Source organism: Dermacentor albipictus, chromosome 7 (assembly GCF_038994185.2).
Source record: "Dermacentor albipictus isolate Rhodes 1998 colony chromosome 7, USDA_Dalb.pri_finalv2, whole genome shotgun sequence".
NCBI lineage: Eukaryota > Metazoa > Arthropoda > Arachnida > Ixodida > Ixodidae > Dermacentor > Dermacentor albipictus.
This window is the reverse complement of record NC_091827.1, coordinates 2,549,263-2,564,972: the sequence shown is the minus strand read 5'-3', so window position 1 is coordinate 2,564,972 and position 15,710 is coordinate 2,549,263. Positions and strand designations below refer to the sequence as shown.

At 46.9% G+C, this 15,710-nt stretch overlaps 1 protein-coding gene across 1 annotated transcript in view; it reads left to right on the top strand.

Moving 5' to 3' along the window:
- The window catches only part of LOC139047653 (uncharacterized), a 67,614-nt gene that overhangs the window by 35,234 nt on the left and 16,670 nt on the right, over positions 1-15,710 (top strand). The window contains exon 3 of the mRNA XM_070521519.1: positions 839-967. Coding sequence (XP_070377620.1) covers positions 839-967 — 129 coding nt within the window. The remainder of the gene's footprint in view (positions 1-838; positions 968-15,710) is intronic.

The window sequence follows — 15,710 nt, the reverse complement described above, 5'->3', positions numbered from 1 at the left end:
GTTGGGGGTGATGTGGCAATATGCTCGTTGCAACATTTTTGCGCAGCCTCCACCTCGTCATCGTCCACCACAGCATCACCACCGGTGACAGGGAAGATACAAAGAGCAGGCTGCGTGGCTTGCCAACCACTTGCGAAGACACTTGCTAGCCGGACAGGATTCATTTCTCAGTTGGCGCAACATCCCACTAGTGTACATCGGCCTACATGGTACTACCATCACATTTAATAAATTGTTCTTGCCCATCAGTGGACATAGCTGGCAGAATCGGGAGTTAATGAGTCTGATCCACAAAATTTTAATCCCCTACTGAAAGCCTATTTCCAGAAATAATTACTCACACCTCTGCCATGCCTTACGTTCGCTATGCCTTCAACGACCATACAGTTTGCGCCCCTGACATGTTTATATATATTGTCTCCTTTTTTGTTGTTTTCATAACTGCTGTGATTGCGGGTGTACATGCTCCCCCCCATTATGCATGGGGCCTGAACAATAAATGATGATGATAATGATGGCCAACCGATCAGTTTGAATTATCTGTCAATTCGAAATGAGAGATTTTGAATTACCAGGATTTCTTTGTGTTTTCTTTGCTTTAACTGATACTGTCGCAAAATTTGCACCATGGCAGTAGAATACCAATCAAAATAAAGGCTAAAAAACTAAATTTTAGATTCACTTTTTTTTTATACCTGATAATTTGTTGTATCTATGATGTTTTATTGAGCCTTTACTCTACATGCATAAAAATGCAGACTGCTGAGTAATGGCAGTGGCAGTCAAAAGATATGAACAGATTGCTCTCTTGGTTCTGGGCATTGTACCGATCATGCAGGTGGCGAAGGAGACAAGGCCTGGCCCCTGGCTGTAGTTTTGGTGGCTGGCTCGGCCACAGTGCTCGGTTCTGTCGTGCTGCTGGTTCTGTCCAAGAAAAAGCGGTGGCAGCCAGGCCGCTCCTCTCCAGGTGAGCTGTGCAGGGAAGTACGTACAGTTTTAAAAGTGAATAAATGCACGCGAGCAGAGTTCAATTATATCCATTTTCAAAGGCCGGTTTCAAACTCTGGATATCAGACTGTGGGGCTTAATCCCTTTATGCCGCTCTAGTATCCCCAATTCTGACTAAAAATGCCATAATTATTTTTAAGGACCCATTTGTCAACATGTTTTACTTCCTACGCAGAATAAACTCACTTTTGCTTGCATTGCTCCATGGATTGTGTGCTGTCATCTACGAAACCACTCGTAAGAAGCCAGCTCGTTCATAGCATTGGAGGAAAAATAATTAGTTGAGCTTGTCCTTGGCTGTGTTTAACAAACATGCATGTACGAACCCAGCTTGACTGTGGCACAGAACATCAGGACCAGCAATGGCTTGTGCTCGAAATGAGCGAGCTCCGATGCCCAGTGTATCCATCTGGTTGGCAACCTCCCACCTTGTCTAGATTCCTATACATAGGGCCTCAAGGGAAGTTTATTAGTGGTCTGATCGAAGAAGTCTCGCATGCCTACCCAAGCATGAGTTGCAGATGCCTGGGGCTGGTGGTGACTCGGAGCCCATATTTTCTAACATTCTCATCAATAATGGCGGCATCTGGGCAGAGGGAAGGTGCAATGAATAGCTCTGCCCCAGGAGCTGCTTTCTGCAAGTCGTGTCATAACACAGCTGTGACTGGTCAAGATACAGCAGCGATGCGATTGCTGTCTATTTGTAAGCTGCAGGTGCTACACGCGTAATGTGCAAGTACCATGCATGTACTCTCAACCCTACGGCAGGGAGACTTTATACTCCAAGGAGAAAAAGGCCACCCAGGCTTTCATTAAAATTTACGCCCTTCTCTTCGCTTACATGAGTGCAGATGCAATCATCACGGTGTCACCTACACATCCTCGCAGTGCTACAAGTGTCTTTCTTTAGAAGGAAGGTTCAACTCTGGGCCAGCTCCCATTTGCCTATTCAGATATGTACAACATGAAAAACAGCAATGCTTTTGTGAAACAACTGCTGGGCCAATTTGAATGAAATTTCTTGCACTTGAGAGAAAAAGTTAAATTGTAGTAACCCTAGGAAGCAGAATTTTGATTTAGGGCCTGTAATCGTTTACAAATATATCCCAAAATTAATATGTTTCAATAAAATTGAATCAAAAAGTTTACAAATTGAATACTCTTCAACAAAAACAGATATTGCAGTTTGGTAAACTGCATCTGTTACAGCATCACAAGTGAACAAATTTAAATCTGAGTTTACAGTGTATGGAATATTTTTACATTGTTTGCAAGGGTTTTGTAAATGTGCTGCTCATAAAGTAGTGGTATTCAGAGCGGCTTATAATACAGTGGAACCTCATTGATACAACCTCATTTCGTACAATTTCCCAGCATCGTTTGCAGTTTAGAACAAAAAAAATGGCGCAATACAGTTATGCTACAGTTATGCTTCTTTTTAACCAGTTAACCCTTAGGGTCATAGACATGAGTACAGTTAAGACTTGATACATTGAAATTGAACCTTTTATACAAATAAATACAGTCGCCGATGGATTTTGCTTACATGAAAGGGGCTGCAAAAATTTCAAATGAACGAGCAGTATGGAAAAAGAAATTTGAATGAGAAAGAAATTCAATATGGTTGAATTTGAGATTTGGTGTCGAAAGGCAGTTTCATGCCGTGTCGAAGGTATTTTTGCATGGGTGGTATGACGCGAAGCCAGCCACGCTTTTGCGTCAACTCAGCCCCCTTGAATGATAGTGTTGGCCACAGTGGTATGACTCTATCATGAAAAGTGCCGGCAGCGGGGAGTGAATGCTTCAAGATTATGCAACCTCCAGTACTGAGCGCGTGGGAACACAGCTCACACGATGCCACGCCTTCTCAGCACTTCTCACACGCAGCAGCTTACCTCTAAAACAGGGCGTGCAGGCTGTGTGTGCAGTCACATGTCAACCTGCTCCCCCCCCTCACATTTCTCCCCTTTCCCCTTGCTTGTGCTACAAGACGGTGCTCATAAAGCCACCATCCTTCTAGGCTCCGCCTCACACACTTGCACTCCCATCTAAAGGCCAGAATACATGGAGCGAACTTTCACGACGAAGTTCGGTCGGCAAAAAATCTGCCGCCGCGTAACGCCGTATGTTCGTCGGGCTGCGCTACATGGAGCGAAGACACGGCGGCCGCCGCCGGCGATTCGCGGCGTTGTTATCAGTGTGGCTAGACGAGGCAAATGCGCTGTAGTGAAACACATGACACACAAAAAAAAACTTTAACGACAACTATTATCGCTTTTGAATTGCGCAACACTCTAAAACGCGTAAAATTTTGTTTAGAAATTATTTCTAGTATTTTTTATGTGTTTGAGGCATTCCTGTGCCGATGTAGTGTAAAGAAAGCGGCGATGCTACGCGATGTGGCAACACTGGGTGAGAAGCCTAGTCGGAAGTCGCGGCGGACAGTGAGGCCCGATTGGCTCGCTTTGGGGCGCCGCTCGTTTGCCACTTCCGGTATCGTCGACGCCCGACGAACTTTTCTGCGCCAGCTAGATCGGCGGCGAACGACAATTTTTCCGCCGCCGCGCGTCGCGCGTGCGCCGCCGGGCGACGAACGCCGACTATTCGTCGCATATTCGCTCTATGTATTCTGGCCTTTAAGCATACAGCACACAGAGCACGATAAGATATTATTGCACATGGACTTTATACGAAGTATGATGCTGCTCTGCTTTGGTGGTTGTGGCACGATTTGAGAGGTGTGTTTGCAAGCAGTCACACGTAATTAAACTGTTTGACCATCAGCGTCCACCAAAATTTCTATTCATTGTCTTGGTGCTCCTTCATGGCGACACTAAAATTTCACTATATTGAAATTGTGTGTAAACACACTTTGTTATATTGTGGTTCTAAATAGATCATGCTCTATGGACAAAAATCTTATCGAGAATTATTTTCTATTGAAGAAGTAGTTTAATGAATGGAAAATGTAGAGAGGTCGGCCGGATAATGGAGCATCTGGCCTGCTACTCTACGTAAGGGAAGGGGAAGAGGGGAAGAAAAAGGGTCACAATGGGGGATGATAATAGGAGGAACGAGGTGAATGACACATTACACAACTGGTATCACAGGCGTGAGTCCAGGCCCGTGTCACCTAGGAAACGTGAAAGTGCACGCATTGTCTCTGTCGTCTGCCAACTCTGTGGCCACGCGCCTAGCAAGAGGTCCTCCGACAGTGGTCCATTGTGTAAATGTCTCAATTAACCTGCCAATGTCAGTCTTTCTCGCGCATACTCAGGGCACACCACGAGCACATGTTCTATAGTCTCTACAGTGCCACACACTGAACAGTCCGGGGAGTCTGTCCGTCCAATAATGTGCAAATATTTGCGCGTGAAGGCGACGCCTAATCGCAGTCTGTGTATCAGGCATGTATGAGGGCGTGGAATTCCACGCAGAATAGGAAATTTCATATCGGGATCCAGGCTTTTAAGGCGGACGTGACGAGCGTCTGGCTGGGCCCAGTATCTCCTCGTTGCACTCCTCATTAATTCCGACAGGAGGCATGTGATGTCCGGTCTGGAGAATGGCACTACAGTTCGCAGGCCATTGCTGAGGGCGCGCCTTGCTGCAGCATCGGCCATCTCATTACCGTTGAGCCCACAGTGTCCCGGGATCCATTGGAACAATATGCGGTGGTGTTTTTCTTGAGCGTATGAAAGCAGCTCGGTGATCTGCAGGGCCAGAACCTGATATGCGGTGTGGCGCAGGAAGCATCCCAAAATTTGCAGCGCGGGTTTTGAGTCCGTGAAAATGCACCACTCTTGAGGTCTTTCCCCGCAGATGTGGCGAATCACTTCCCGAATAGCCACAAGCTCTGCAGCGGTTGATGTTGAATTATGGTCTAGTATGAAACCTCGAGTCATCTGTTGGGCTGGTATCACCACAGCTGCTGTCGATGCCTTAGGTGACACGGAGCCGTCTGTGTACACATGAACATATGTCTGGTATTCTGACCAGATGTACGCGAGAGCAAGTTGTTGTAGTCCACTGACGGGAACCAATGATTTCTTTAGTATGCTGGGGACATGTACGCATACGGAAGGTTGAACCATCACCCATGGTGGTTTGACGGGGTGATATGGAAGGGCATAGCCTGTTGTTATGTGGGGTAGATGGCAGTGGAGTGCACTTGTGAAACTGCTGTCCGGTCGCTCATGTAGAACCGACGTCAATGGATGGCAATGGTGTCGTGTCAGTAAGCGTAAATACACACGAAGTGGTTCGTGGGACAGGTATATCGGTAATGGACATACGTGGGCTTCCTCAATTGTGCCTTTGTTGGAGGCACACCATGGCAACCCGAGGCATATTTTGAGTGCCTGCGCTTGGACGCTCTCTAATGTCCGTAAGCAGGAAATGCTCAAGTTTGAGAGTATCGGAAGGCTGTATCGAATGTAGCCCACGAAAAGAGACTGATAAAGTCTTAGTAATGAGCCTTCCGTGGGGCCCCATTTCATGCCTGTTGCGAAGCGAAGAACATGGCAAAACAGATTAAGTTTTTGCTTCAACATATTAACATGCCTCGTTCATGACAAATCGCGGTCAATGATAATGCCCAAGAATCTGTGGTGGGAGACATAAGGCATTATGATACCGTTAATGGAGATTGGGTAGCGGCAGACGGATTTGCGCGTGAATGCAACCACAGCACATTTTTCGGCAGCTAAGCGCAAACCCTGACGCCATATGTATCGTGAAGTAGATGACACAGCCCATTGTAATTTCGCACGTAGTTGTGGGCGTGTTGTACCAGAAGCCCAGATGCAGATGTCATCTGCATATGCACCGATGTGGATGTGAGGTGGAAGCTCACCCACCAGGCCAATCAGTGCCACATTAAATAATGTTGGGCTGTGAACTCCTCCCTGAGGAACTCCACGGCATACCTGATGACGGTTAGTGTCTCCGTCAGGCGTGGACATGTAAACATGGAAACGGCCGCTGAGGTAGCTCACAATCCACAGGTAGAGCCGGCCGCCAATACCCAAGTCATCTAGGGCATCGAGAATGGCTTCATGAAGGATGTTGTCATAGGCCCCTTTGATATCTAAGAAAACAGCGGCGACGAGTCGGCATTGACGTTTTTCATGTTCCACTGTCGTAACGAGGTCAATGACGCTGTCAATTGAAGAATGACCCCGCCGAAAACCGGTCATCATGTTCGGATAAAGATCATTTCTTTCCAGAAACCATTCGAGCCTCGCCAGGACCATTCGTTCCATAACTTTGCCAACACAGCTGGCTAATGCAACTGGGCGGTATGAGGTAAGCTCATAAGGAGTCTTTCTGGGCTTCAAGAGAACAACCAGGCGGCTGATCTTCCACTGCTGCGGAACAATACCGGAGACCCATATGTCGTTGTAATAATTGAGCAGTGCAGTGCGACCAGCCCTGCCAAGGTGAGACAGAGACGAGTATGAGATCCCGTCAGGGCCAGGAGCAGATGAATGCCGACACGACGCATTGAAGTTTGTTATATCGAGGTAGATTTCGAGAGTAGAAATTTCAATCAAGGTAGATGTCAACAGTAGGTTTCCGCTTCACTTTCCATAGGCGTGTCTGGCTTAAAACTTTTTTCATATTACTGGGGGTCGATTCACCGCTTATGATCGCGGTGTGTTGAACCAATGCCTCCTTTAAAAAGATGCCTGCCGCGTGCGCCGAAAACCTGCTGCCCTTACCTTTCCCCTTTTCCTCCTTTACACTTGAGGTGGTAGCTAGCGATCTTTGCGTTGGTCGGTTGCAACACATGCGCACATCATTGCATGGCAGCGCGGCCGCCACTACCGCCGCGCTACCAGACCACACCACCCCCCTTGGCGGAGATAGGGGAGTAGGTGGCGCCATCTCTTGACAACTGACCGCAACTCAAGGCACGACGGCTACTATGGGTAAGCGAGTGACGTTGCAGGCATCTTTCTAGAGAACGCATTGGTTGAGCAATGAAATAGTGGGTCAACAAAGTTCTCTAAGCAGGTCCGCTGACAGGCCAACCTCGCAGTGGTGTCTGCACAGGCAGGTGTTTAGTGTGTTGCAACACCACATACTCAAGTACACAAGGGTTGGACGCTCCCACATTTAGCTGTGTGCGACTTAGCCGTGCCTGGAGAAAAGGGGATGCCGGCAGTTGAGTCGATGCTGAGTGCTTGGGCCTTTAAGGCCCCTCGGCAGAACCAAAATGCCCCTTTGGCCTCGGCTTCATGTAGATGGCACCCTCGGATTGACCCACCTGGGGGAAATCGGTAATTGCCTTTCTCGTCTCTGTCTCCCTCCAACGTTCATCTTTCTCTCGCTTTCCATCTTTCCTGTCTTCTTTTCACTTATTAATTCCGAATTTCCTGGTGGCAAGAGTTAACCGTGTGTAATATATCCAGTCTTGGGTATGTATATATATATTAATTTTTAGCTGCGGTATTCTCCTTAGCTGCATCTGCAGGTATTATTTCAACCTTGTAGTGTCCCCTTGTTAGGCTCAGTAGTGGGTGGCCTCCATTGCTGCTGAATTTCCCAAGGATTACATGGCAAACGCTTTTCCCCCCTTCAAGATCACCCTCTGAAAAGAGGGTGCACCGAAGCAACATTCCAATTCTTTTTGAAGCAAAACAATCAGACCTTCCCAAAGTATGACGTCCTTCACAGTGGAGGCCACACAATCTGCCTTCTGCAATGCATTGTGGCGCCATCGTGCAGTGGCTAGCGAAACAATTTGGCAGGCGCCGCGACAGCCACCCCATGCGAGACTCGCGACCCAACAAGCAACGTGTGAGACAAGACCGAAACAATGTGTGCGTGCCATCATATTTTGTGACCAACAGCTAGTGATCGAGCCCGCTGGTGAATGCTTTAACCCAGAGGTTTCTTCAGCATGACGAATGGCTGGAAGAAGAGCTTCGGCAGCGCTTTACAAGGTCATCCTATGCCCGAAACCGCTGCACCTGTAGCGTAAAGTGAATAACTAATAAAACAGTATGAGCACGCACAAAAAAGCATGACTCGAATGGGGCGTGAGGTGTAGTTCTTAGGGCGAATATCACGTTTCACCACTGCATGTCTTGCTTTGTGGTGTGCCATGTGCTAGGCATCCATACATACACAGGCAGTGGGGAGGCCAACAGAATGCTAAGTTGCGTGTTATTTACCCACATAAAGTGTGTGTACATCTAAAAAAATTTAAAAAAAAATGGTCAGAATGACCAAAATCAGTGATACCCCCTGTTTCTGGGGTGCCTGTCTTCCTCTTAGACCACGCCACGGTATGAACATAGCGGCCGACCATGTCGGTTTTTTTGTTTGTTTGTTTGTTTGTTTTTTTTACTGGTGCGTGTACACAAACAGCGTCAGTATTCTCATGTAGTAGGGACGGCAAAGAACACAGTAGCAATACTGTGAATGACGAAACTAACTTTTATTGGCCAAACCTGTGCCCACAAAAACAGGCAACATTTAAAGCACAATGATAGCAGCATACACAGTTCGCAATCACCGAAATTCTGGTCTGCCGGTCAAGCATGGTCAAGCATGTCGGCTTTTATACACGAGCCATCGAACGTTCGAGAGTAATCGCTGGTGCCTGCATGCCTTCCAGAAACTTCTACACCATTTACGGCGCGCATATATGAAATCAGATTGCACAAGGTTCGGCGACGACAGACAGTGGATAGAACGATCTATAACATTCGAGAAACTTCCATTACATGCGGGGGCGTCCCACGCTGAGCAATAACATTTGTTTGACGGTGAAAAGCGGTCACCCGAAAAAGATAAACAAGTACACGTGTTAGTATCAAGTCCTGATGTCTGGGTAACAGCGAAGGCGCCCCTGAAATGTGTCAGTTACACAGTAAGACGCACCACTCGACTCCAGACAATGCCGCACAGGAAAATGAGCCTTAGTGCGTACCGTACTACATCCCGATTCGCTAAACGAACATAAAAGCCTTCTGCAAGTAAATATTACTTGCTGCTGACAAGAATGATGAAACAATAATTAGCAACAATTGCCAACTAGCACTATGAGCTACTTCCACAATGCACACTGTTTCCCACGTCAGCCCGGAAGTGCAGGTGAGCTTGGCTCCGACAGATAACTACGCCGACATCACGAGCATTCGCGGAGCATTTATAAAGCTGCAAGTGTGCACGGTGTGAAGTTGCGAAATGATGGCATTATAGCGACAGACGCACAGAGACCATAAGAAAAAGAAGAACACTTCACTTTTCACTCAGCAAGGTCGCGCGAGCTTAGAGATCGTTTGCCTTGCTAGCTCAAACATACATTTGCGTCTTTGTGGAGATTATTCGTATGAGTCAACAATGACAAAAGCAGAGAGGTAAACTGCACATGCCAATACATACCTGTCACAAAGTGCAGCTCTAATCCAGGCTTCACGGCGCTGTCGATCGCGTTTTACCGGCGGAAATCAGAAAATCCACATTGCCCTGCTGGAATGGTCACGGGAGGTGCAACCGTAAACAAGACACGACAGTGGCATCGTGCCCAATTTCGATAGCAATAATGTTCAAAAGGCATTCCATGCATGCGGCAGCGAGAATGGCAACGCTGACAAGTGAGTGAAAGAACTTTATTGGAATTCTGGCGAGGACACAAACTTGACGCGCACCCGGCTATTCCCACGTCGGGACTGGCAGGTCTAGCCCACCAGCCTGGTCACGGACAGCCAGGATTTGCTTGTCTAGAGCGGGGCTACGTAAAGGCAAGCGGGGGACGCAGAAGCGAGTCCCGCTCCTCCTTGCAAAAGGATAGACAGTTGGGCGAATTGGTATGGTAACATGATCTTGGCTTCTAGCGCGAAGTAAAACACGGACACGGTCACGGACACGGTAAACACGGCCCTGTCTGCTCCTTCCTGTGTCTGTCTTTTACTTCGCGCTAGAAGCCAAGATCATGTTACCGCTCCTCTTTGCTGAACTTGGGGTATTTTGACCCGCACTCCCGGAGCATATGTGCTAGAGCGGAGGCCTGCCCGCTGGACGGGCAGGCGTCGTCACGATATACGTCGTGGTAAACCATGTAGAACAGTAAGACACAGATATGTGCCAGTCTGTAAGAGTCTAAGAGAAACGGCTGGCGCCCTATTTTACTGGCAAGTGCAGCGCCTGCCACGGCCGTACTCCACTCACTTGGAGGAGAGCCGAGTCCGGCCGCGTGCCCGTGCGCCTGCCAAATTGCTTCGGCCCTCAGCCGCTATGGCGCTGCACATGCGCAGTTTGGCATCGCAAAAGGTGGATTGTTAAAAGGTTGTCACCTTTCCTAGTATCCAAACGCCTAGTAGACACGATTGGACCTAAGTACAAAGCCTCAAAGATGGCAAGCAGAGACCTCCTCCTCGAACTGACAAAGAAAGATCAGTTTGAAAAGCTCGCTGAACGCACCAGTATCAGTGACATTAATGTGACGATCTCTGCACATTGCTCACTCAACACAAGCAGGGGAGTAATATCTGAAGATTTCCTGAACCTTAGTGACGAAAAGCTTCTTGAAGGTTTCCAAGAGCAAAACATCATTAAGATACACAGAATAACACTCCAGCAAAATGACCAACAGATCCCCACAAAACATGCAATACTCACTTTTGGTACGAGTACTGTGCCCAGTTCACTTGACGTAGGATATTTGAAAATCAACGTGACACCATACATACCAAACCCAAGGCGATGCTTCAAGTGCCAGAGGTTCGGCCATGCATCACAGTCATGTAGAGGCAAAGAAACATGCGCAAAGTGCAGTGCCAACGACCACCCGTCTGAAAACTGTAACGCTCCCCCACGCTGTGTAATCTGCAAAAGGGATCATCCAGCATATTCACAATCATGTCCCTCTAGGAAGAAGGAGGATTTACTGTGAAGATTGCCCTCCCAGTAAAAAAGAAGACCTCATTTTTCGAAATGAGGAAGAAGCTTTCATTCTTGCCTCAAACAAGTTATGCCAATGTGGCACGGCAGGGGGCAGTACCACATTCATCTTGGGAGTCTACGGGAGTCACAGTCAGTGGTCCCATAGCAATTCCATCCACACCCTTGGTGGCAGCAGCTAGTGCTGCTCCACCATCATCCAAGACGGCCCTGCAGGCAGCTATTCCACAAGTTCCAAGACTAAACCAAACGCCAAGGCCCGAGACACATGTCTCGGCGCCTGGCTCTCGACCATACAGCGCCTTAGAGAAGGCGATGGAGGTCGATCCCAAAATCCCGGCGTCATTGACACCAAAGGAACAGCATTCTTCTGAGTGCACTAAGAAGGACGAGCTCCTTGTAACTGTGCCGAAAAGGGGGCAGGTAACCTGAATGGTTATTGTCCATCAAACTTGTATTTTTCCCTATCGCATGTCACCTTTAATTTTTAAGTTCACACGCATCAGTACATTTGTAATTTCATAATCATGGCTTTCATTGTACACTGGAATAGCAGAGGTCTCATAAACAATATAGGTGACATCAAAGACATCATCAACATATTTTCGCCAGTTGTAGTATGTCTTCAGGAAACGAATCTCGGTTTAAAAATATAGTCCCATTCTCAAAAGTTTCACTGTTGTCCAAAGGGACCGCGAATGTTCGAGCCATTTGTCAGGAGGAGCTGCTATAGTCGTGCAGGGCAACATTCCCACCTGAAATGTCTAATTGAATACATCTTTCGAGGCCTTAGCCGTCACCATTCTGTCTCACAATACCACCACCATTTGCTCACTGTATATTCCACCTCACACCCATTTTACTACTAAACACTTAGAAAATTTAACATGTCAATTGTAAGAGCCATTTGTTTTAGTAGGGGATTTTAATGCTCATTGTACTCTTTGGAGCAGCGTCAAACCTGACCAAAGAGAGCAACTTGTTGAAGATTTTATTCTGTCAAATGATATGTGCTCTTTAAATTCAGGTGCACCGACCTACTTTTCACCAATTTCCCGCACTTTTAGTTGTTTAGATTTAGCTTTTTGCTTGCCATCTCTTTTAATGATGTTAAATGGGAAGACCTCGACACGTCATATGACAGTGATCATTTACCCACAGCCATTAAACTCTTATCATCACCACTGCTCAGGTCTCAACCAGAGACTGGCAGTATTTCAAATAAAGTAAATAAAATCACCATCAACCTTAGTCACTAGGCCATGCTGGTGGAAATTACGGCTCGCTGACTGGTCGGTTTTTATGGAGAATGCGAAACTGAAATTCACTGAGGTCATAATCTCAGCTGCAGAAAAGGCAATACCCCTGTCATCCGGTATTGTGCACAAAAAGCTAAATCCCTGGTGAACATACGAGCGTACTGAAGCTAAAAACAAACAAAATAAGTCCTGGGGAATCCTAGGGCGGTACCCCACCTATAGCAACCTTTTAAACTTTAGACAGGCCAAGAACAAAGCATGATTTATTTGAAGACAGGCGAAGAAATCATCATGGCAAAAACACATATCTTCAGTTAATAGTACAGTCGCATCAAAACAAATGTGGGACCAGGCGAAGAAATTTAAAGGAGCGTACTCATCGTACACGATACAACTACTTATATGTCCAGGCATACAAACAATACTACAAGACTAGGCCAACCTATTAGGCGAACACTTCTACAACATCTCCAGCTCAGCAAACTACTCAAATATATTGTTCAATTATAAAGAGTCAGCGGAGAAACAGGGCCTGCCTACCACTGGGGCTTCAAATGAATTGTATTACAACCTCCTCACAATACAGGAATTGAACAGAGTTCTTTCTGCCAGTAAAAAAACAGGAACAGGTCTTGACCGTATCCACTACACAATGCTGGCACACCTATCTCAAGCATCAGTGGGGCCGAGCTCCACCACTGGAAAAGCTGGTGCCACGATCGGCATGACGTGGCACGAGAGATCATGTGGACACAGCGGCCGCGTCGGCTGCTTCGGAAGCGCCGAAGTGATCTGAAAACAAAATTTTAAAGTTCCACCTGCGCTGCGGTTCTGATTAAGTGGCGAGGCTCTCCCGCCTTAGGTGCAGGGTGTCTACCAACCGGGAAAACCGGGAATTCTCAGGGACTTTGAGTAGTCTGGAAAAACTCAGGGAAAACTCAGGGAATTTGTGCTTCTCTAAGGGAAAATTAGCTGCAATTTTATTGAAAGGGTCAAAATTTGCGATAATGCTGGCTCGTGTAACAGACAGGAATTGTAATTTATCGTCCTTGACGCCCTGTTGTCGGCTGGAGGAGTTACCAGTGTACAGTCAAAGTCCGATTTCCCAGAGTCCCAATAATTTGGATGGCTTCACGGCGCCACCACGTACCCCATAGAGTCAATGTATCAGAACGTCTGAAATTTCGGACGCAAGAACTCTTCGCCGTCCGATTTTCCGGTCGTTTTACCGTGACTGCATGTCCGAAACGGCATTAGTCAAAGCCACCACTTCTGCCATTTTGATTACCTCCCCGCCTCGAACCGGCGCTCTCGCATGCAGATCCACTGGCAGCCGTAGCCATCACTGCGGCAACGCGACGCCTAGCTGCTTCGATGTTCGCTATAAAGCTTCTTGCCGTTGGGTGTCGTGTTTTTTATTGAAATTATTCGCTGCTGTCAGCAGTGGCACGGACTCTGCCTTTGTGGTCCTCACGATTGGCTTAGAAGCTTCGTAAGCACGGGGCGTATTATAATGCTGGTTCCCGAAAGTCAGCTTCGCCTCTCTACAGAAATATTACTTGGTGAAGCATACGAAAAAGTATTGCAGTGAAGCATAACAAGCGAGGGAAGGGGCTATTGCCATGGGAAACAGTATGTATTCCGTAATTATACACGCGTGCACCCGGTATTTCCTGTCACAGTACAAGCACCGATATACCTAGTACGTTTACCGACAGGCCTTCAGAGCATTTTCAAATGTGCATGTTGCGGTTTGAGACCTTAACAGCAGTAAATGACACGCATTTATTTTTTCCAACTGGCCGATTTTTCGGACGTTTTCGCCGCCCTAGGGAGTTCGAAAAATTGGACGTGGACTGTGCACCTGACCAAGAAGGTGCTTCGAATGGTCCGTGGGGCGAACGAATGGTGGAAGGAGGATAAGAACAAAAAGGACCTACACATTGAGGAATGAACGGGAAAGGAAGCGCGCTGCTGCTGTTTTGAAGGAGCTTGAGCTCAACAAAACAAAGTGTTGGCTGCTGCCGAGATGCAGGTGTCCCTCATCCAAACCAATATAAACTCTTTAACGCAGTGAAACAAAACACTGAGGCGTCGTGCGCGGGCTGAGAGTATGTCAGGACAGTTGAGGTTGACTTACAAGCTGTTGAGAGGGAATCTCAATTGTGACAACGTTCGACCTCATACCAGTGAGATTGCTATCAGTTGATAGAAATAGCTCATATTCGAAAATATTTGCTTCCTTATGCCTCTCCTTTTTATTCGTACTTGAGAATCTCCAAGTCGATTTGCATTTTTATTCGAAGACGTTATTTGCTGTGCATTTTGCTAACACCTCCCTTCTATTCTCTTTTTGAATAACATAAACACTACTGCTTAGTATTCAAATTCGACTAAGTCGTTCTTTTTTTAATTTTTTTATATGCTTACTAGAAAGCGACAGCATTGGGCGATATGGTTTCAGCCCGTCTTGACATAAAACATAGTTCTACGTCACTCAAGGAATTTTGCAAAGGCACTCAGGGAAAACCTGGAAAACTCAGGGAATTTGAAAATGTCAACTTGGTAGACACCCTGAGGTGTCTGCTTGACAACATGTGAAAGTACTATAATAGGTAGTGGCTGCCTTTGGAGGCGTGCAGCATGGTAGGCTACTGCTCGGTGCCGCAGTGCTCGACGTACACAACGGAGCCTGGTGTCAGCCTTATTCACACGTAGTCCCAGGACAAGAAGCTGCATGAAGCTTGGCTCGTGAAACCTAGAACCGGCAAACAGCCATCGGCTACAACTCGGGTATGCAGCAGGCGCATACGCAAGGAATATTTCTGCATCACAACAGCAAGTTGGGCCAGTTGGTTGGGATTCACGGTAAGGGTTGTAACAGCGCACCCAAGACAAGGGCTACAGAAGGGATAAAACGACGGCGCAGCGCTGACTCCCAACTGATTTTTATTGAAGATATGTCTAACATATATATATAGGAGCCATTTGATAACCATGACATGCACAAGTTACAGATATGCATCGAGGCAACTGTGACAAACTGACACATAATCAAAATTGACATAGGTAATGCAGTTCCTTGTCATAAAGAGTGATAGACGGTTCACTGATACACGCTTTCTCCCTAATCTTTATATTGTGAGCTTCGGCGATTTCCCTTGTCAATTGGCTTGCGTGTTTAAAAATGACACTAGTTTTTTAAAATTCAAGGCGACAACCGCGCGACTAGCAATGCTCCGGGAGATAAATTGGCGCAACCCCTTGAAGAGGTAGCTCATGCTCCCGAAGTCGAACATTCACACATCGCTTCGTTTTCCCACGTACTCTCAACCACAAGATAATGGAATGTCATAGGCAACCTGCTTAGCACAATTGATGTATCTGTTCACATGTTTGACAGTGCATTTTCCCTTCACTTGCTTTTCCTTCAGCAAATTATCAAGTAATGGGCATATGCGACCTATCTTATGTTTCACAGAAAAACGAACATCAATTTTGTACCTTGAACCAACATTCTTAAGCCCG